Source organism: Stegostoma tigrinum, chromosome 18 (genome assembly GCF_030684315.1).
Source record: "Stegostoma tigrinum isolate sSteTig4 chromosome 18, sSteTig4.hap1, whole genome shotgun sequence".
NCBI classification, from domain to species: domain Eukaryota; kingdom Metazoa; phylum Chordata; class Chondrichthyes; order Orectolobiformes; family Stegostomatidae; genus Stegostoma; species Stegostoma tigrinum.
Window position 1 is genome coordinate 34,820,444 of NC_081371.1, and position 23,608 is coordinate 34,844,051.

Here is a 23,608-nt window from a genome sequence, read left to right on the forward strand (position 1 = left end):
GAATGTGAGACTATATCTTTGGAAAAAGTTGCATGATCTGTGCACTTTCTCTGAACCATCCATAGATTTAAATTACTTTGCTCATGGAAGGTGGATCAAATCAACTGTTGAGTCAGCAACCTTTACTAGAAGATGGAAATGTGCTAAACTGCACAGGCTCCATCATTGTGTAGAAAATACTCCCACCGAATTTGAGGTGGAGAATTCAAACAAGCAGCATTTCAGTGAAAAGGCAGGTTACCATGTATATTCCAAATTCCTGTGAGGTGATAAATAGGCAGAGAATTGATGCCAAAAAGATTATATCTTTAAACCTATCAGTTGGAGATCTAGTGATTAAATTCCAGCTGAATTTCCTCTTTCTAACTCTCGTTGCTAGTCAATGCCACTGACAATTAACTAAAATGTACCTTTTCAATGATTACTAATTTAATCAGGAACCATCATTTTAAACTTTACAACCTTCAGATTGAAAGCTAATGGCTGAGCATTATGTTAACATTAATTTAATAAAACACAACTGCAGCACACAAAATAATAATGAAACAATTGGGATTTGCATACTAGGAGAGGTCTCATTTCAATGCAAAAAAATCTAATATAGAGGAAATTGGAACATTTTAATAGGGATAAAACAGAATCTGAAGGTCCAAAGAGGTAGACATGGTGCATGTGCTCTCACACACAATGTACAACATCCGCTGTTTTGGTTGGGGAGACCTCAGGAAGATTTTCACCTCAAACTGGTTTTTTTTAGGTCCAATATGTAAGTAAATTAAGGACCTAAAGTCAGTTTCAGATTCTTTTGTGAAATTGCAGAGCAAGTAACTGCACCATGCTCCTTGTATGCTGAAATCAACTTCTTTAGATACTCAGCAACCAATTCAACAGTCTTTAAAACAATTGCTGGAGGTTGCCATCCCTACCGTCTCTGATCTTGAAAAGTGATTGAAGGTACATTTGTCCAGTTGACTTTTGCATATTGCTCAGAAAAATTGCTCCATCATGTTTATCAATGTACCTAATGTGCATACATTTAAAATGGTTGTATACAGAAGCAACACCTTTAAATCCTGGAGACTGTCCTAATCAGCAAAATGCCATTACTTGGAATGTCAATATGGCACAACATTGCAAAGTTATGAGAAATAGTGTTTATTAGCTCTTTGTGTGACTCTTATGGAGTTAAACACAGCATATGATGGCACAGAATGGGGCAGTATACAATTCTTCCTCGAGAAGAGATCTCTGTAACTTTTCAGCTCTGACCGCTAGTTGAAATATTGATTTTTTTTATTCTGGTTTTCACTTTATGGAATTCTTGCAATTTCAAAAACCTTATGAACTTGCCTTACAGATTTTCTGTAAAATATTAAACATATATCTAAGTATATATAGGGTCCTACCACATTTTTTCCACAGATCTTTACTAATTGTTTAGGTTTCTGAAGCATACAGAAAAGTGAATAGAATGATTCAATTTATAATTTATTTTCCTTGCTGCAGGGTTGACTTTTCCTGTTGTTAACACATCCTTCACCTTTGCAAAATGGTTCTATTCTAATCTTATTCCAACTTTGTCATTGTATCTACCATGTTCAAATTTATCTACTCATTTCAGTTTGACACTATCCACTTGAAACTTCAAATTAAGTTCTCTTATTGCGTTTATTCTAATTAGCATTTTTAAGCTTCTAGAGCCTTCAGAGAAATGAAAAAAAATTGCACTCCAGAATTCAGGGTAAGGTGAAATACAAAATACATGAACAGGGATGAACTCATTAACCCATCCAGTCATTTCATCAAGAAATAAAAATATCACAACATGTGAGCTCAATAATAAAATCACCAAATTCCACCAATTTGTATGGCTACTGCTGAAAGCCATTTTGGGTATTTGAGGTTGTTGGCTTCCTCACGGAGCTGGTTGGTTATCGTACAGACATTGTCTATCTAGTAGGCACCTGCGGAAGAAGTTATTGGGATATCTGTTGTTAGTAAAGTCCTTGCACATGTGCTCTTCCTCCTTCCTGCATAGTTCTGGGGTGATGCAGTGAGTTGTAGCCCATTTGAACAGTGTCCTTACACAACTTTGTTTGGAGACATAGGGGTGATTGCTGTGGAAATTGAGGATTTGGTCAGAGTGGGTTGCCTTCCTATATACAGTGATTTGGAATTTCCTGTTGGTCATTTGTTCTACGGACATCTAGAAATGGAAGTTGATTATTGACTTCATCTTCACTTGTCATCAACAGAATATTCACTAGGAAGAAACCAAATGAAGACTTAATTTACTTCATATCAAGCAAAAACAGCAACTTGGTAAATATTTGAACAGGACATCTGTTCACCTGTCAATTGCACCAGTTAATTATACACGCAGATAATAACAGTAAGGAAGGGTAACTTTTAAAAATATATAACACTGAATATTTGGAAAAATAATCTAAAATGGTATAATAAGTGCCTTTTAGAATTGCAATTCAGAATCATGTTCATCCCTGAATTCAATTATTGTCTTCATTAAATTAAATTAAGTCTCACTGAGCCCCTTTAAATGGTGTACATATGTAAATTGATAAAAATGTAGTGACTTACGGAAGGTGCTTCAAGTGTGTGGATTATTACTATGCTGCATTTACAGTGGCTGATGTGGAAGATTCTAATAATCAAATATGAAAAGATCATCTTAAATCTCAATAAATCAATCCATTAATTAATAAAGTGGTCAACTCTAGTTTTACTTTGTGAATTTGCAGTGTGAAAAATTTTAATATGATATTGAAAGTAACAAAGTACAGCTTAGAATGGAAGGTTGGCCAGGAACTGTTGGAATAATTAGTTTCAATTTTATGTTGTGCTGTGGTTTCCTCCACCACCACAACTAGCTCGAATGTTAAGGGCTACCAACAATACAGATGGCATTCCTGTGGCTAACTAATTTTTAGACTCGCACTAATTACTTTAAAATGAGACTCCTGCTTATTACTCAGGTTGTTGTCTAATCTAGGGAAGATGATGACCAACTGAATGGTTAATAATTCTGTGCTCATAGCAGTGCTGGCTGGGAAGGGGAGTGTGGGGGGCAGTTGTCAGCTGCATGTTCATTTTCAGATGCTTAAACTTATCAATACTGCACCCAGCTCTGTGCCCTCTTCAATTCCCGTAAACTTTTCTCCCCTTTCAATTTCTCTGTCTTTTTCTCCTTCCTGTCTGATTGTGGTCTACAACATCAGGATTTCTGACTGATAGAAGCAGAGGTTGGGATAAATGGATGGTGAACTGTAACTAGTGGGAAGCTGCAGGGTTCAGTTTTCATCCTCAAGTGTTTACAATCCGTATAAATGATCTTCAAGTAGTGACATAACAAAGTTTGCAGATGATACTAAAATAGGTGGGAAAGCAGGCAATGATGAGGCGATTACAGATGGACATTGGCAGGCTCGGAGAATGAGCGAGAATCTGGCAGATGGAGTTTAATATGGCTAAGTATGAGGTTGTTCATTTTGGCCAGAATAGTAAAGGAACAAATTATTATTTAAATGGAAAGCAGATTCAAAGTGTGTCAGCGCAGTGGGATCTTGGTGTCTTTGTGCATGAATTGCAAAATATGTATATGTACGTACAGCATATAATATGAAAGGCAAATGGAATCCTGGCATTTATTGCAAAAGGACTGGATTATATAAGAAAAGAGATGTGGTTACAATTATATAAGGCATTGGTCAGATCAGGAAGGATGAGTTGGCATAGGAAGCAGTTCGGAGGAGGTTCACCAAATTGATTCCAGGGACCCAAGAGAAGCAGTTGAATTCCCGAGGTTTGTACTCGCTGGAGTTCTGAAGAATGAGGAGGGATCTGACTGAAGTATATAAGATGCTAAAGGGGATTGATAATGTGGATTTTGAACAAAGGTTCCCCCTTGTGGGACAGTCTGGAAAAAGAGGTCATGGATGTAGTGTGCGAGGTGGTAGGTTCAGAACTGAGATGAGGAGAAACGCCTTCTCTCAGAGACTTGTGAATCTGTGGAACTCATTGTCCCAGAGTGTATGGAGGCAGAATCGATCAACAGATTCAAAAACGAAACAGATACGTTTCTGATGAAAAGTGCGATAAAGGGCTGTGGCGAGCAGGGAGCAAAGTGGAATTGAGACCAGGCTAAGAAGAGCCACGATCAGATTAAATGGCACAGCAAGCTCAAAGGGCTGAGTTGCTTACTCTCGCTCCTAATTCCTACATTTCCATGTTCCTTCCGAACTGAGTCGAGGCATGGTTTTCCATAAATTTCAAATGTGATCCCGTCTTCAGCAGGGCTCCCACAAATTCGACCCTTACACTCTTATACAACATCTCGTCCCAAGTTTTACTTTTCTTTTCCATGGAGGAAAGTATCGGCAATTATATCTCCATGTCTATAAATATTTTTACCACTGCCCATCCTCCCTCAAGTCTCTCGCTTCATAAATTCAAGCAGCCTGGAGATTTCACTATTCCCCCCGAATGCATTCCCTTTCAACGTGTAACTTTCAACTTGGAAACTTGGATAGGTCTTTGGGTTAAAGTCTGTTGAATTTGATTCTGTTCTTGACAACCTGTAACTCCCTTTAAACTGAAGGGTATTTAAACTCGTCGATTTTCTTCAGAAGGACGGCTGTCTTGTTGAAACGGATGCTTTCGGTTTCCCACATCCTAGATTTCTGGATCGGGTAATTTTTTTTTGACACTAGCCTGGATCTCCAAACCAGGCAGTATCTTCTTGAGATAACAAGGTGTAGAGCTGGATGAACACAGCAGGCCAAGCAGCATCAGAGGAGCGGGAACGGTGACGTTTCGGGTCTAGACCCTTCTTCAGAAAGTATCTTCTTGATTTTGTTTTGAACCTGGAGACATTGGTTATCTTGTCTCAATGTGGCTTTCGAGGTAATTTATACATCTTACTTTAACCTGCACAGAGTGTTTTTCTCAATCTGCTGGTACCCTAAATCCTTGTTATCAGATGATAACACAAAACCTGGGTAGCACTTCATTATGAAGTCGGCTATCTACAACAAAGTATCATGTGACCAGCAGGACCCATCTTAAAAAAGAACCGTTCTGGGGCTCACTTTACCAGCATGGAGATCCATGTGTTACGAATCTGTGTAAAATAAAGAGTAGGTGTAAATTGGTAGTGAAATGTGTATTTTTTTTTGCTTTAACTTATTGCTTTCAGTCACTTAATGTGACGTGCATTCACTCTCCGCGGTTAAATTATGAGTGATACCAGCCTGCTTGCTTCCTCGGTTGTATTATTTAAGGACTACTTAATATTTAGCTGATTGCAATGTGGTTGACTCTTAAAACCGATCCCTGGGCAATTAGGGATGGGCAATAACTATTGCCTTAGCCAGTGACACCTCAACCCGTGACTGAATGAAAAAAAAATCCTTGACACTGCTTCTGAGGATTCTTCCCAAGACGATAAAGAAATTAAATTCTCGGTTGGAAATTACGTCCTTTGAATCACCTCAGCGTTTGACATCAAACTTAAATTTGTTCGAATGACTTGTGGTGTACTCTGACTTACCTCACCTGGAGACTCACTAATGATTTCAAGTGCTGAATTCACTGGCTATCGGATTTATTTTGTGTTTTCTCACAAACCTTGCTGATTGTTGCTGTTAGAACTCTCTGTGTTGCTGGGAGTGAAAACTACTTCTGTCAACCTTTCACAATAGTCACAGGTTCCAACCTAGGTGACAAATTGCACAAATGTTGTGCGCCAACGTTTTGCTGAGAGTCGAGGGAACTATGTGAAATCTGCTTGTGATCTTTTGGTCAGTACTTGTACAATCAACAATTCAGTAGCTGTGCGCTTTGTGATGTGTTCCATGACTAGTTGTTCCATAATAAGTTTTCCCACGATTGACCGTTCCTTGATCGGTTCTGCTATTCTTTTTATCAGTGATTTCTTTAACTAATTTGAATCCTCTACCATTTGAAGGAGATTCGGGTCAAAGCATGCATTCATGTGCAAGAGTCAGACTTCTTGATTACTGAGGATATATGACCTCAACTTTCTGATACCCTTGTGTTGCACATTGCTGTAGCATACATTTAATCTTAAGTGCTATATCTCCTGGACCATGCAGATGTACTGCTGTCAGCTGTAAACAATATATTTTCAACCATGACTTCAGTTGCTTGTGAATGAATGTAAAAAGAAACTGCTCCTACTTACCATAAGAACATAACACAATCTGGAATTGTCTTGGTATGACCAGTTCTCAAGTTCCATGTAGTTTCTAACTCTGCTGCTGCAGCTGCACATCTCTTACCGGGTTTAAAATGCTTTTTTTTTATCCTAAGCTGTAGGTTTTGCACTGTAGAACGTTGTGATGGGGTTCTTCTTCCATTCAGCTCTTTCAACTGCGTTCTGTCTGCATGTGCAGCCTTCTTAAAGCTGTGTCTGAAGAAATCTTCAGAGCTCCACCACTATCAGTGTGTAGGGTGCAGCTAAATGGACTTCACACTGTTTGCCACCAGGCTGTAACATGAATCTTTGTGACTGTTAAAAGTACAATTTATATTGGTATGATGCATATTATTCATCATTGTTGCAGAGACTGTGGGAAAGACCCAAAGAGTAGATCTTACTGCTTTGAGATGATAACCTCTTCTATCAACAAGGCCATGTGACATCATGATTGTAGGTGCTACAAAAGGAATTCTTCAGCATTAATCGCCAAAAAAGAGGGGCTCACTTCCCAGAGAACTCCCACTAAAAGACTCTCCTCCAAAGCCTGGTCTAGGGTTTCCACCAAGGTCATTGTTGTGTCTGTAGTCCAGAAGAATGGACAGCTATGCCATAAGAAGGTAACTGACCTTCCCTGCTGTGCGAAGGGTACCCCACATTCCTCTTCGTGACTTCACACTCACTCTATACCTGCTACTATACCCATCGCCAAGGCTCATGCTCTGCTTCTCTCACCGTTGTCTGCAACATCTTACTTGACATGGCCTCCCGCCCTTCCCCAACACAAACTCCCATATTACTTGCCTTTCATGGTGTCTGCACTTCCTTGGACCACCTTGCCACATATCCACCATCTCCACCAGCCCTATCAGCTGAGCCACATACTTTCATCTTACCCAATTCCTCGCTTTCTTCCATTACAGGAGAAGACGGCCCATAACAGGGCAGAAATGGCCATTACAAGGGGAGTGGTGCTTGATATAAGGCTCTTCCCCTTAGATGAGGAGGGAATCCTGGCCCTTGCAGAAGAAGACCAGGACCATTCTGCAGGAGGTAGAGACATCTAAGTTCTGCAACTGAGTAAGTACTCTTCTTTTTCTACTGCAACTCTTACCTTAACTTTGCTTTTGCTGTCATTTACTGCACACCACTTCCATCCATTAGCCTCGACACATGCTCTTCTTTGTCTTGCACATGCATGGGCATGTCCATCACACCCATGGTGAAACAGACAGCTTTGCCAGAAGCCATCTCCTTGGCTTCTAAGTTGAAAATGTCAAGGCCTCAGTGGAAGCATCAGAAAGGCTGCCTGCTGTACCAAACCCCCCCCCCCCCCCCCCACACCACTGAGATTAACTGTAATGGTGTGTGGAAGCTCAACCTGCTGAGCACCTCACTGTGTTAGTGTTGTGGCTGGTCAAGGGAAGAACATTCCAGACCATTGATGCAGAGACCAGGCTCCTGCTCTGCCCCACTCAGGAGAGTACCTTGTGGTATTGGCAATCAGAGACTTCGTCCAAATACATAAGGAGGAAGAGGAACAGTAGGGACAAGTTTTTGGGGTACAATGGCCCTGTCTGCCTAGAAGCTGTAGCAGTGCACACTCTCATATGATCATTTGTCTTCCTCCATGAACAGAATGGTGGCAGCCGTGAAGACCGAGGTCCAGTGATCTTGGGGTCTGTTGGAGATGTGTGCAAAGCTGCCCCAGCCATTTGTCCTGAGATACAGTGGGAGGCAAAGGAAATAGAAAATTTATTGATGAGACTTTGGTGGCATGAGCGACAGTGCACTGTACTTTGTGTGGCACAATTTTAATCAATTTCACTGCTTTCACCTTACATCTAGTTGTATGTAGCCCTGAAGACCATTGTTCCAGCAGGAGGTATGACTTCATGGGCACACAAAATGTACCATGACCATTGTCTGTGGTGAGAGTCTGCTGCAGCAGCTGGAAACCAGAGGAATAAGGCTTATAGAGACCAATTGGTGCTGTTGACACCTTTGGCGCTCATCCTACAACATCCCTATTCTTTTCCAACCTTGAAGTGCAAATGTTTTGATGCAAATGAGTTGATGAGGTGTGACTGAGGCAGGGAGGTGCACAGCAATGGGGAAAATGCATATTGCTCTTTCCCTCTTCCCCATTGGTGGGTAGAGTATACCCGTCCCTTGCATGTTGAGTCACTTATTCTGCCCATTCTGAATGTGGTCACCGCCATTTTCTTCCCCATTGCACACTTTCGATTTCCAGCACATGGGAAGGTGATAGTGAGCAGTCCACAGCCAGTGGCTTGCAGCCTGTGCCTTTACGTGATACTAAACCCCCAAAGATCAAAATTCAATTCCTGGTAGCCCTACCTGCAAACCCATAGACTTCAAGTCTCCCCACTTTCCCACCTGCCTTCGTCAGCGTGCACCTCCCCACCTTTCTCTCCCATCCCCTGTCAGGTGGGCCCTGGTATAGCATTCACTGCACCTCTCCAACCCCCAAATCTCTGAAAGCTCTGAAGGCTTCCCTGACTGTGGAATAAGCCTCCCTCCAACACTCCCCTTCTTATGGCCCCATTCCCACCCTCAACTTAAAGCTTTCCCCTTTGCAGATATTGTTGACCCCCTCCCTACTCAATTGTCGTCAATCTTCCGCAGCTTATAGTGCCCGGTTGTGAAGACTAACTTGTCAAGTGTCCTTCACTTGGCAGTCGCCCCCTTGTTCGTTGCCCCCAAATTCCCTTTCCCCTTAGTTTCTTGGATGAACACTGCCTGTGGTCCACTCTCATGAGTGACCTAAGCGGAGCAGCCCCTGTCAAGAAGTGTCCAAGCCCTAAATTAGTGTCTGTAGATCTACCTAGCAGAATTAGCCTTACCCCTCAGACTGGCTGCTATTAAGCCACAGGACTGACAGTGATCCAGTCCCCGGACTGCAGAGACAAGGACCCTCCTGACTGAGAGCACCTCTATCAAGTACCTGATAGTGGGCAAATACCTCGACTTGTATGGGAGGTTCTCCTCGTATGGGAGGTTCTCTTGACTTACTATACAGCAATCCTTTGAATGACTGGTGCTTCCACGAACCTTGCAGAGGACGACCTCCTGAAAATTTTGAGTCATAGCTGCCTGCTTGCTACACATGTGTTTGATGGGTAAGCTGCTGGCAGATGGTGCAGGTGCGTGTTGATTAGGCATGGTGCTATACAGCAAAATGTACACTCCCTTGACTGAAAACAGATGTCTAGCAAGGTAAGCTGCCTGGCCATGTGACAGCACTAATTGGCATGGCGAGTTAAAATATGGACCATGCTAGCATAAAGGTTGGTGCAAAGTTAGCAAGTGCTAAGAAAGCACATGAGCAGTCCTGTGCTGGAAGCCTGGTCCAATCCATGAGCTGGATCCTTGTCCCTGTGCACAAAGTGTCCATGCAGCAATGTTTTAAAGCTAGTTGTCCTGGTGGGGCCTGCAATTCCTGAGCACCCTGCCAGCGTATTGAAGAGGTATTATGATGATCATGAGGGTTTGGCAAATTCTGGATGCCAGTGTCCGTGGATGGTTGGTGTATGTGGCTGCTCTCTGTGGTTATGCACTGTGATACAGGTTTGTTGAATGCAACATAGAGGTCCTTTGGAGTAAGCTAAAAGTTGAATTTACCAGGTACCTGTTCAAGTTTCCTTGCTGAACTTTCTTGATGTTTAGCTGGTTTGGCTTATTTGATAAGGAAAGAAACTGAATATTAATGGAGTGAGTTTGCCACTAACAAGGCAAGGTTTAACAAGCAATAATTCCCTTTAGTTGACAATTTGCTGCTGCCTAACGGAAAGTCTTCTATTTTCTATGTTTCTATGAAAGTCACTGTGCACTTCACATTTCATCCAATTCTGCCACACAGCCCATGTTGCTATGATCCTTGTAAGATTCCTGTTGTCTCTAGCTGACAATTTTCAATTTCTGAAAGGGATCATGCTGATTGTCCTTGATTAGTTCATGCCTTTTCAGATTATGATAAATGTTTTCAAATAACTGACCCAAAAACAAAGCTAACAAGTCTGCAATTACTTAGACTATTTATGAGCAATTGTACAATGCCATTTCCACCAGCAAAGAGGTCAGTAATCATGGCATGTAGATTTAAAAGAATTGGCAGACAAATCAGGGAGAGTTGAGAAGAAAACCTTTCAACGTGGGAAGGGTGGGAGTTTGGAACCTACTACCTGAGAAAACAATGGAGGCAGAAATTCTAATTGCATGTAGAAGTAGCTGAATATGCACTTGAATTGGTGTAACCTTCAGAGCTAAGGACTGCGAAGCAGGGTTAAGTTGCAGAACTCCATTTTGTCTGGCACAGGCATGGTGAGCCTAATGGCTTCATTCTGTGCTGTCACTATCTTAAAGGAGAATGACCTTTTTTAAAATATTTTAACCCGCTTTGTAAAAACAGCTGATTTGGACAGGATCCCCTGAGCAATAAGAGAGTTTTTGAGAGAGATTTGCTTTGAGCGTATTTTGCCTTGGTCAATATTTTGATTTTGTTGGGTCACGTGATATCTTGTGCCCTAACATTATTCATTAGCTAAATGTTTATTCAATACTATAATTCCCAAACCATGGCCTCTTGTTCAATGATATATATTTTAGCATTTGCTTGTGTAATGATAAGGAGTCAAATTTGGAGCATGCTTATCTTTCTTTTAATGCTACATGATTTTTTTATCTGAATTAGCTTACTGAGTGGAATTGGTGAAGCTAGTTGCAAATTTTTCATGTCATCTAAGGACATTCCAATTACTAATAAGTAGGCAATATTACTTCAAAACTGTCCAACCAGATCAGGGCTTTAATCAGAGGATGGTCATGAAGCATCACAGGACCTTAGTTTAAGACAATAATACAGCCAGAAGTCCAGTAAAGGAAACATTTGAGATATGTGACATTTATGTTTCAAAAGGAAGCAAGAATGTCCAAATATGTAAATGTTATTGTTCTTACAAATGAGTTTTACAGGCTAAAAATCAAGATTGAAAGTTTAGATCATTTAAAACTTGCATTTATATGGGAGCTTTTACAAATCTTACTCATAGAAATGAAAAAGAGCCAAAACTCTTTCTGGTCACAGTATTGGGCTTAAGCAAATCATTTATAACCTTTAAGTTTTATTCAATGCATAACTGAGTATTCAAACCAATGTACTTTTCAGACTGATAATCACCAACTTTCACTTACAGCAGATTGAGTGTGTCAGCCTCAGCCTATCTGTTGTTGAAACTCTCATTCATATCACGTTTAACTCCAGACATAAATATTCTATTCAGAATTCACATTCAACGTTGGTTTTGTACCTCATTTAATGTGAGTTTTGCTTGTTTCCCATTGTAAATTAACAAAATAAGAATAGAGTTAAGCATTCTATTAACTAATGGACAGATTTATTGAGATTTTAAGATCATGTAGCCCCTTTTCATACCTGATGAATGGAAGCCTGCAAATCACTACAATGTGCATGTAGCATGGTGACATTCCAGCACTTGAAGCACTTTCCTGCAATCACTATTACCTCAAATTAATATAAGTATATATCTATGGACATCAATTACTTGATGTCAAGGACTGCCTATCCTGGGGAAGGAAACAACAATAATCAAAACTAACTTGACTATTGCTATTTAAAATCAGCCTGCAATTCTTAGTTACAGCCTCTGGAAAGAGCATTTTTGAAACAGTAGGTACAATGTTAATAGCCAGCGTATCGCCATTTTTGAGTATTGCCATGGAGCTACTTAATACTGAAGTAAAGAGTGACTGATGCTGTATGCATCAAGTGATAGACAGGTGCCTTGTCAATTAAGACCACATGCATGGAGAGAGAGGACGAAGCTCAACAGTGGAATATACTGGTGGCCCAGATCTTCTGGTTTTTGAAGAGTTCGAGTTGAGGTATGCTCCAAAAGATCTCTCGGAGATCTTTGATGTTACTGTTAAAAATATAGGGTTAAAGATTTGATAAGGCCTTTGATAGCCACTGGCAGTATATTGTTACTCTGCTCTGAAGCTGCAAATCTGATTTGAGGAGACAGGACAGTTCAGCAATCAAGTTTTTCAAGGAATGTAAGTGTCTCTGGTGAGATTAACATTTATTGGTCAAGGGGAAATTTTTTTTGAACCTTTTATGTAGTTGTTTGATTTATTGCCTCACAATATTCATGACTGGATGTAGCAGGGCTGCCATATTTTGATCTGATCCACTGATTGTGGGATTGCATTGGTGCATTTGGGATTACATATCTATGAAATGCTGTTTCTGCTGGCCAGTATGCCATTCTGAGTATGTCGTCTGCATTGACTTGAAATCTCATGTAGTCTCAAGGCATCAGTATAAATATGGGCAGAAAAACTACCCTTTGATTATCACTCAGCACCTTCCCTCAGCTAATGAATCAAAATATTCCCACCACAGCAGCTGAAGGAAATTAAATTCAATTAAAATCTGGAATCAACTCATCTCAATCATATCCTGATCCTGAAACTATCATAACTATCAACTATCATAAAAAGAAGATCTAGTTTCTAACGTCCTTTAAAGAAGGCAATCTGTCATCCTTGATAATGGGAACTGCAGATGCTGGAGAATTCCAAGATAATAAAATGTGAGGCTGGATGAACACAGCAGGCCAAGCAGCATCTCAGGAGCACAAAAGCTGACGTTTTGGGCCTAGACCCTTCATCAGAGAGGGGGATGGGGAGAGGGAACTGGAATAAATAGGGAGAGAGGGGGGAGGCGGACCGAAGATGGAGAGTAAAGAAGATAGGTGGAGAGAGTATAGGTGGGGAGGTAGGGAGGGGATAGGTCAGTCCAGGGAAGACGGACAGGTCAAGGAGGTGGGATGAGGTTAGTAGGTAGCTGGGGGTGCGGCTTGGGGTGGGAGGAAGGGATGGGTGAGAGAAAGAACCGGTTAGGGAGGCAGAGACAGGTTGGACTGGTTTTGGGATGCAGTGGGTGGCGGGGAAGAGCTGGGCTGGTTGTGTGGTGCAGTGGGGGGAGGGGATGAACTGGGCTGGTTTAGGGATGCAGTAGGGGAAGGGGAGATTTTGAAACTGGTGAAGTCCACATTGATACCATTAGGCTGCAGGGTTCCCAGGCGGAATATGAGTTGCTGTTCCTGCAACCTTCGGGTGGCATCATTGTGGCAGTGCAGGAGACCCATGATGGACATGTCATCTAGAGAATGGGAGGGGGAGTGGAAATGGTTTGCGACTGGGAGGTGCAGTTGTTTGTTGCGAACTGAGCGGAGGTGCAGAACACCTCCGCTCAGTTCGCAACAAACAACTGCACCTCCCAGTCGCAAACCATTTCCACTCCCCCTCCCATTCTCTTGATGACCTGTCCATCATGGGCCTCCTGCAGTGCCACAATGATGCCACCCGAAGGTTGCAGGAACAGCAACTCATATTCCGCCTGGGAACCCTGCAGCCTAATGGTATCAATGTGGACTTCACCAGTTTCAAAATCTCCCCTTCCCCTACTGCATCCCTAAACCAGCCCAGTTCATCCCCTCCCCCCACTGCACCACACAACCAGCCCAGCTCTTCCCCCCCACCCACTGCATCCCAAAACCAGTCCAACCTGTCTCTGCCTCCCTAACCGGTTCTTCCTCTCACCCATCCCTTCCTCCCACCCCAAGCCGCACCCCCAGCTACCTACTAACCTCATCCCACCTCCTTGACCTGTCCGTCTTCCCTGGACTGACCTATCCCCTCCCTACCTCCCCACCTATACCCTCTCCACCTATCTTCTTTACTCTCCATCTTCGGTCCGCCTCCCCCTCTCTCCCTATTTATTCCAGTTCCCTCTCCCCATCCCCCTCTCTGATGAAGGGTCTAGGCCCGAAACGTCAGCTTTTGTGCTCCTGAGATGCTGCTGGGCCTGCTGTGTTCATCCAGCCTCACATTTTATAATCTGTCATCCTTATCTGGTCTGGCCTGGCCTATATGTAACTCCAGACCCACAACAAGGTTGATTCTTCACTGACCTGAACTAGCCCAACAAATCTTTCAGCTCAAGGGAAATTAGGAATGTACAACAAATACTGATCTTGCTGGCCTCATCATATCCCATCAAGAATGTTTTTTAAAAATGTGATTTATGCTAGCAGGTGATATATATGATTATGATTCTGCTTCTGTTAATGACCCAGATGGTGTCATTGATGCTCAGTTTTGAGCTGGTGAATCTACTCTATGGAGTATGCTGGTAGATCCATATCACACAATGTATGAAGATGGGATGTAGTCTCTATAAACAATGTGGTGGTGGTGGTCAGTTCATGCACCATTCTCCTCAATAACATGACTGGCTCAAGATATGCCCAAAATGGCTGGGAGAAGGCCACTTTTCAAATGCACCCCCAACAGGTAGAAGCAAGGTCACGAAGATTTTTGCCTCTTGTTGTTTCTGTCTCTATCTGTTGCAGGCCTGGTCAGGAAGATTTATTCTTCGGTGCTTGGGTAACTCAGAAAGTGGGGGTTCTACTGAACTATTTAAGACCACCACTCAGAATACACTTTGTGCCCTTACCACCTTCTGTATTTCTTTTAGTGGTGTTCAAAATAGAAGAGAACCAATTAATTAGCTGATAGATGGTGCTGGCTGATAATCAGGTGGAGGTTTCCTTTCCCATTTTTAACTTGAAGACTTGAGATTTCATGAGCTTCATGTCAATGTTGAGGGCTAACTCTGAACTCCGTTGTGCCTGGGTATGATTGTGTCACTACTGTTTCATAAGGTTAATGGCTGTGAAATGGTTAATATGTGACTAGGTGTGTAGATGAAGGCAGTGCACTTGATGTAGTCTACATTGGTTTCTGTAAAGAATTTGACAGGTCTGCATGGCAGGCAGATGGGGATGGTTGAAGGTTGTTTTTGTGACTGGAGCTTGTGCCCAAATTGTGTACACAAGCTTTGGTGCTGGTTCCCTTGCTATTTATTGTGTACACTTATGATCTGGATATGAATATAGCTAGTATGATCAGTAAGTTCACCGACGACATAAGAATTGTTGGGATGGTAAGTAGAGAGGAGAAAAGCCTTAGACCACTGGACAATATAAATGGATGGTCAAATAGGCTGAACAGTGGAAAATGACTTTACTACTGAAAAATTGAGGTGATGCATTTTGGCAGTCCAACAAAGCAAGAGAGTATATATTAAATAATAAGTCACTAGGACATACAGAGAATCAGAGAGATTTTAGAGTACATGTTCATAGATCCTTGAAGGTAGCAGACAAGTAGATAAGATGGTTAAGAAGGCAAAAGGGATACTTGCCTTTATAATTCAATGTATTGAAGACAAGAGCAATGACGTTATGATGAAGCTACGTATAATATTATTTAGGCCAGAGCTGGAGTACTGTGTGCAGTTTTGGTCACCACACCATAGGAAGGATGTCATTGCACTAGAAATGGGGCAGAAGAGAATTATCAGGATGTTGCCTGTGATTCAGCTGTGAAAAGAGACTAGATAGATTGGAGTTATTTTCCTAAGCGTAGAGAAGGCTGAGGGGGCATCTGAGTGAGGTGCGCAAAGCTCTGATGGGCAATGACATGGGATAGATGAGGGACCAGTTTTTATGTAAGAAGATAGAGGTTCAGTGGGGATTTGAGGAAAACCTTTGTTCACCAGAGAGTTGAGTGTACCTGGAACTCACTACCTAAAATAGTAGGAGAGGCAAATTCCATGAGCTCTTGAAACACCATAATATACAAGGTTATGGGCTAAATGCTGGTAAATGGTATTAGACTAAATGGATGTTTAATGACTGTTCATGACACGTTGGGCTGAAGGGCCTCTTTCCATGTTATAAAAGCTCTGTGAATTTACTCTGTGATTCTATGTTGGAGACTGTATTAACCTGCACCCAATCTTAATATATTATGTGACGTTGGGTAAGAAAGATTCCAGTGAAGACAGATGATGCATCATTATCTCCTAATAGTCTTAGTTGTTATGTCTAACCAGCAATGTAACTTGTCCCAGTTTCTATCATATAAACAATGCTACATCTTGTTAAGACAAGTGCCTCTTCTCATTAAGATTCACTAATGCTTCACACTCTACTACTGCTGACCAGGCCCTTAGGCCCAGTATTAAACAACAAAATTAGTGACTTGTGTGACACAGTGGCAAAGTCTCTACCTTTGAACCAGAAGGTCTGGGTTCAAGGCTAGCTGTTCTAGAGGTATATCACAACACATTTTAACAGGTCGATTGTAAATATCTAAGATGTGAGATTATCAGACAGTTTTGGTATAATGGTCATGTCCAAATTGCTTGGAGGTATGTCAGAACTATTGATTTGGATTTCTTTTTTAAATGGAGGATCAGCATCTTCTCTTGACAGTTAGTTGGTAGTGGTTAGTTCTACAGCACATACAGCCATCAGCTCTAGGTGAGGTTGTCCAGCCAGGAGGACAAGAAGTGCACCAAAGGGATGATATTAGAGGAGTTTATGACTTTGGCTGTTCAGTATCATGCTGTGAGGAATACAATGTCAGTTTGTAGTTTGATAGTTTTTGAGAGAACTTTCTCAATTTTAGCACAAGTCCCCAGATGTTCGTGAGGAGAGTTTGGTACCACTGACTGATCTGGGCATCCTTTGTCATTTCAGGTGCATTGCTCAATGTGCAACAGTGTGTTTTATTCTTTTTTCAACTTTTCTGTCACAGTTTGCTACAATTGTGTGGTTTGCCAAGTCATGTTTGAATGTAGCTGGAATCCAATTATGTTGCTGTCGACCTAGAGTTCAGATTGGGTAAGGATAGCAGATTTTCTGCTCTAAAGGACAACATACACCCATCCTGGCTGAGGTACAGAGAGAAGTTCTTTTTGAAATCAGGAGGCTGTGAAGCACTCTTCCTGAGAATACTTCTCTGCCCCTTCCATTTTAAGCAGATTGTTTTCTCTGCTGCCTCTGTTCCATCTCACTCTGATGCTAAAGCCCAGGAAAAATACAATTACAGCCCCTATAGTTGGCAGCAAATGATGTAGTCAGAGGAATTGCAAAAGCATGGAACACCTTACAAGGTTCCAGTGCCACTCCCTTCTGACTTAAACTATTTCTCACAACTCCTCCACCAACAAATACTTCCACTAAATCTAACAGTAATTAGTCAAACCAATCATCCTGTAAATTAAATAGTAAGGAATTTAAAGAGCACACAAGGGAGTTCCTTTATACAACTAAACACATGGTCATTGTGTGTTCTTAACAAATTGTGTTAACAAGTGAAGTGTGGTCCAAGATATCAGGTTGGGCATCAAATCAACATTGGACAATGATTGACTTCACAGTCAGTTCACTCTGCAGACTTTCAGAAGATACTTCTAGTGCAAGTACACATCCCACCTGCACTATTCTCCTCAATAACATGACTGGCTCAAGATATGCCCAAAATGGCTGGGAGAAGGCCACCTTTCAAATTTTCCTTAACTAACTCCCTTTGCACCAGAATTATAGGCCACAGAGCCCAATTACATGTCATGGTATCTTTTATTCAGTAACTTTCACCTGCTGAAAAAAAACTACCATTGTTTTTATGCACTGTGTAAATGTTAATCTGCCTAAAGCACCTTCACAATCTTTTCATGAATCTCGTATCTATCACCAGCTATGGTTGTAAGATAGAATGGTAAAAGGCGCACTCATGGGACTGGGGCAATATAACCACATTGAAAACTTGTGCCTCAATCCAGTCAACATGATTCACAAAGGAGCAACAGCTAGAGTTGGAGATGGGAAATCCTTAGGTTTTTGTACAATAAGGTGATTGACCATATTCTTGCATTTCGTTTTGCAAATTTTTCACAGGGAAACCTGAAACGGTTGAAGGCACCAATGCCTATTTAAGTCAAATTAAAATTGAATAGACCTGAAGTCTATTTTAATGGCAATTCCAAAATTAAATTCGTTGAACTTTGTATTACCAGAAGGTATAGACCATCAGTGTGCCAAAATGTCAGACATGGAGTGGTATAATATGGAATTATGTGATCCACCAATGGTGAATACTGGTTTTCCTGAGGCTTTTAGTCGCCTAGGCATCAAGAGTGGTTTGATGTTAATCTGAAGAAAGAAAGGCATTGTGTGAAAGTCAGAAGACAAATTATCCTGGGATAATCCTACTCAAAGGTAAAGGTGGATAAATCTCCATTACATGATCTAGTGTATCCCAAGGTATTTTGGGAAGTTAGGGAGGAAATTACGGGGTCTCTAGCAGAAATACTCGTATCAGCTAAAACTAAAGGTGAGGTGCTCAATGACTGGAGAATGGGTAATGTTGTGCTTTTGTTTAAGAAAGGTTGCAAGGAGAAGCCTGGGATCTATAGATCTGTGAGTCAGACTTCAGTAGTGGGTACCCTTTTGGAGGAAATTCTGAAAGATAGGATTCCATCTATTTGGAAGGACAAAGAATAATTGAGAATAGTCGGCATTGTTTTGTGCAAGGGAAATTGTGTCTCACAAACTTGATTGAGTTTTTAGAGTAAGTAACCAGGAAAATTGATGAGGGCAGAGCAATAGACATTGTTTACTTGGGCTTCAGTAAAGCCTTGACAAGGTTCTGCATGGTAGAATAACTGGTAAAGTTAGATCACATGGGATTCAAGGCGAGCTTGCCAATTGGACACAAATTTGACTGAATGGCAGGAGATAGAAAGTGGTGGAGCAATGTTGTTTCTTTGGACTGGAGGCCTGTTGCCAAAGTGTTGCACAGGTTGTTTGTATAAATGATTTAGATAAGACATGAAGGCATGTTAGTAAATTTGCATATGACACCAAGATTTGTGGTATAATGGACAGCAAAGAAAGTTATCTAAGATAACAAAGCGATCTTGATCAATTGGGTCAATAGACTGAAGAATGCCAAATAGAGGTTAATTTGGATAATTGTGAGGTATTGTATTTTCGTAAAACAAATGAGGTCAGGACTTATACAATTAAAAGTAGGGCCTTGGGTAGTGTCGTAGAACAGAGAGGCCGCGGGCTTCAGCTACATAGTACCTTGAAGTTTGTATCACATGTAGGCAGGGTGGTTAAGAAGGCATTTATCATGCTTGCCTTCATTGCTCAGACCTCCGAGTATAGGAATCAGGACGTCAAGTTGAGTCTGTACAGGACATTGGTGAGGCCTCTTCTGGTGTGCAGTGTCCAGGTCTATTAGAATATTATTGAATTGAACAGGGTTCAGAACAGATTTACCGGATGTTGCTAGGAATGAAGAGTTTGAGTTATAAGGAGAGTTTCAATAGATGGAGACATTTTTCACTGGAGTGTAGGAGATTGAAGGGTGACCATAATGAGGTTTATAAAATCATGAGGGGCATAGATTAGGTCAATGGCAGGTATCATTTCCCTCAGGTGGAGGATTTCAAGACAAGAGGTCGTATTTTTAAGTTGAGAGGAGAAGGATTTATAAAAGACATGAGAAGCAACTTTTTTACACAGAGGTGGTTCGTGCTGTGGAATGAAATTCCAGAGAAAGTGGGGATGTGGGTGCATTTACATGACTTAAAAGACATTTGGATAAGTACCTGAAGAAGAAATGTTTAGAGGGATATGGGCCACACACAGGCAGGTAGAACTAGTTTAGTTAGGGATTATGGTCGACATGGACTGCTTGGACCGAAGAGTCTGTTTCCATCATTTTAATTCATTCCTATCAAGTGAATACAGCAACTGTGATAAAGATTTGAAGCAAGACATTTACTTGCAGAAGGTAAATTAGAAGAAGGAATAAATAACAATAAGGAAGGTTTTTTTTCTTAAATAACAGAATAGCACATTTGGGAATGTAACCTGAAATGGTATAATTTGTCTTTGTCAATTTGTTATTTAGAATCATATTTATCCACATGGCTATAATTTTCATCGTATTATCAGATGTGGAGCTCTACTGACATCAACTAAATATTTTCTACATACTGATATAAGGAAGTAGTGATTTCTGAAAAGCGTTCTATGTAAGCTCGAATGTAACTATGCTATGTATACATTGTTGTCATATTCAATCTTCTATTCTTCAAATATGAATAGGGGCCACGTAATCTCAATAAATCTCTCTAGTACTTAACAATATACACAGCTCTATTCTTGCTGCATTAATTTACAATGGGGGAAAAAGTAGGATGTTTCAAATATAGTAAAACAACATTTTTAATTGAGGAAGCTGCAACAGAAAAACATGGAATAATTGAACTTGAAGTTCACAAGGATTTCGTCAGGTTTTCATCAGCACATGGGCAGAGGCAGTGGCATGGCAATCCTAATTACTTGGAAGTAAATGGTATTTGTGCTCAAGTGGCCATGATGTCTAAATGTCAACTTGAGGTAAAATAAAATCTAAAGGTTATCAACACTCTGAATCAAATGACGTAGTGGAAGAATTTGGTTTATTCTCCATTTTTATATGATTGAGTTTTGAAACTTTCTTTACATTACATTTGATATATAAATGCAAGTCGTTGTTGCTATTTGTTTTAACATAATTTTCTGGTTGTAAAACATTTTGCTGCTAAAACCCAATTTCATCTGGTAGTAACAGATTGCCCACCTATTATACACCCACGCATTTTTCTTTCCTTTCAAGTCAATGGTGGGATATCTAATCTGTGTCTGATTCACTGAAGCCCATTGTGTGCTTGCACCAAAAGTGCATTTTACTCCCTTGGGAATCAATAAAAGCATTATGAAAACAATTACAGTGACAGTAATGGTTACAGACTTGGTTTTTTTTTATTCATTCAAGGAATGTTGGTGTCTCTGGGTTGGCCAGCATTTATTGGTCGTCCTGGTTGTCTTGAACTTTCTTGAATTGCTGCAGTCCATTTGGTTTACATAGACCCAGAATGATGTTCGGGAGAAATTTCCAGGATTTTGACCTAGTGGCCATGAAGATTCAGAGGTATTTTTCCAAATCAGTATGGTGAGTGGCATGAAGGGAACTTGCAGAGTGCTGGCGTTCCCACGTATCTACTGACCTTATCTTTCTAGATGGTTGTGGTCGTGGGTATGGAAGGTGCTGACTAAGAAGCTTTGGTGAATTTCTGCATTGCAGCTTGTAGATGGTGCACGCTGCTGTTACTGGCATTGATGGTGGAGGGAATGGATGTTTGTGGATGTGGTGCCTATCCAGCAGGCCGCTTTGTCCTTGATGTTGTCAAGCTTACTGAATGTTGTTTGACCTGTGCTTATCCAGGCAAATGGTAAGTATTCTATCATGCTCTTGACTTGAATCTTGTAGACTTTGGGAAGGCAGGAGGTGAATTACTTACTGCATGATTACTAACGTCTGATCTGCTTTTGTAGTCATAGTATTTACATGGCTAATCCAGTTCAATTTCTGATCAGTGATAATCTCCCATAATGTAGATAATAGGGGGATTCAGCTATACTAATGCCATTGAATGTCAAGACATGATGAATAGAATCTTTTCTTATTGTTGTTCATTGCCTGGCACTTGACACAAATGTTATACACCACTGGTCAGCCCACACCAGACATCATTCAGGTCTTGCTGCATTTGGACATGGACTGCTTCAGTTTCTGTGGAGTTGTAAATGGTGCTGAACATTGTGTAATCGTCAGTGAACGTCTCCACCTCCAACTTCATAATGAAAGGATAAGTATTATTCTTATTTCTTTTAGAAGTGTAAAAAAATTATTATCCCTGAAATGTTTCATGTTCCTGGAAACCAGGGAGTAGGTTTTGCGGCCCCTTGAGCCTCTTCCAGCATTCATTAAAATCCTGAAAACCTTTCACCAATTTGTTTATCTGCCTCAAAAAAAACCAAAGAACTGTGGAAGGTGGAAATCAGAACTAGAAACAGAAAATGCTGGAAAATCTCAGCATGTCTATCGCCATCTGTGAAGAGAATGCAGAGTTAACATTTCAGGTCCAGTGACCCTTCTTCAGAGCTGTTTTTGTGTCTATCCACCTCTACTTCTCACTGCCTAAACTGAGATCCAATACTGCTTCCATTATAAAATTGATTATCTCTTGACTGATGCCCAGTTCCACATTAAGCCATTTGAAAACATATTAGCCATTTAACCAGAAGCTTGATCAAGAGGGTTTACCCCAAGTGAGAACATCCTTAAATTCCATTAAAATCTGAAATTAGTTTCACTGATTCCATAATTTATTTAGAAAAGAGTGTATCTCAAGAAATTAACTGTTGAATGAGCATGCTCTAAAGTTGTCTTCTAATAAAAGTACAAGCACAAAAATATATAATATTGAACAAAGGGTCATAGATCATATTGCTTGGGCTGAATAGAAAGATAAAGCTGATGAGCAACAGATATAATGTTGCATACTAAATTCTGGATATTGACCAAGACAAAATGAGCTTCAATGAAATAACATTCAGACTATTAAAATCTCATAGCTGAGAGAATTGAAATCCAGTTAGACATTTTCAAAAATATTTTGATCTTTCTAAAATATCAGCTGTAAACTAAATATTGATAAAAAGCAGAAAATGCAAATAACACTCAACATGTGTGGCAGCTTCTGTGGCAAGAATAACATAGTTAACATTTCAGGTAGATGACCTTTCATCAACACCCATGGCAAATCAGAAATGCATGTTGAGCAGCTGAAAGGAGAAAAGTGGAAAGAAGAACAAAAGGGAAGATTTATGCTAAGGGGGAGCGCAGAAGAGATGAAGAGGCAAAAAGTTTCATTGTGCAAGGCCAAAGAGAATGATAATGGGGTAAATAACAATATAAAGGATGTTTCTACAATAGGTTTGAATGGCAAGATGGTTGCATCTGAATGCAAAATAGGGAAGCAAGAGTGAAAATAAAGGCAAAAAAACAAAATGGAGGCAGAAGTTAGGATCTAGAAAAGAATCACCTGCTGGATACAGTAATGCTTGCTTTCTGCCAATAGCTGTTTTTCTCTAGCTCTGGGAAACATGGCCAACAACTTCTAAATCCCAACAACTTCTAAATTTGAGGTATACAGCCTCATTATCATATTAACATAGCAGACTCACCATATTAGAACAGGGTACTCAGCCATCCTCCAATCTACCGGCAATAGACAAAAATAGGAATATTGGCAACATGCAGTGCCACATTTCACTGCCACTCCCCCAACCCTCCTGCCAATCTGTAAAACAACCGACTACCATATTTACGGTGACCTTTGTAAATACTTTTTATACCTCTGTAAAACATCAAAAGCAAAGAACACAAATTTTAGGGGAAAATAAAAATGTTGTAAAACTAGAAGAGTGTCCAGAGAAATTAGTTAGCTTCTCATGAGAGAAAATCACAGTAATTTTGGCTAATTTTTCTAAACATAGAAGTGAAACATAATTT

General features: G+C 40.7%; 1 protein-coding gene across 1 annotated transcript in view; it reads right to left on the reverse strand.

Annotated features, from left to right (window-relative positions):
• asz1 (ankyrin repeat, SAM and basic leucine zipper domain containing 1) overlaps window positions 1-23,319 on the reverse strand; it is a 142,546-nt gene extending 119,227 nt beyond the window's left edge. The window contains exon 1 of the mRNA XM_048549306.2: window positions 23,281-23,319. Coding sequence (XP_048405263.1) covers window positions 23,281-23,283 — 3 coding nt within the window. The 5' untranslated portion in view covers window positions 23,284-23,319. The remainder of the gene's footprint in view (window positions 1-23,280) is intronic.
• Window positions 23,320-23,608: the final 289 nt, after the last annotated feature.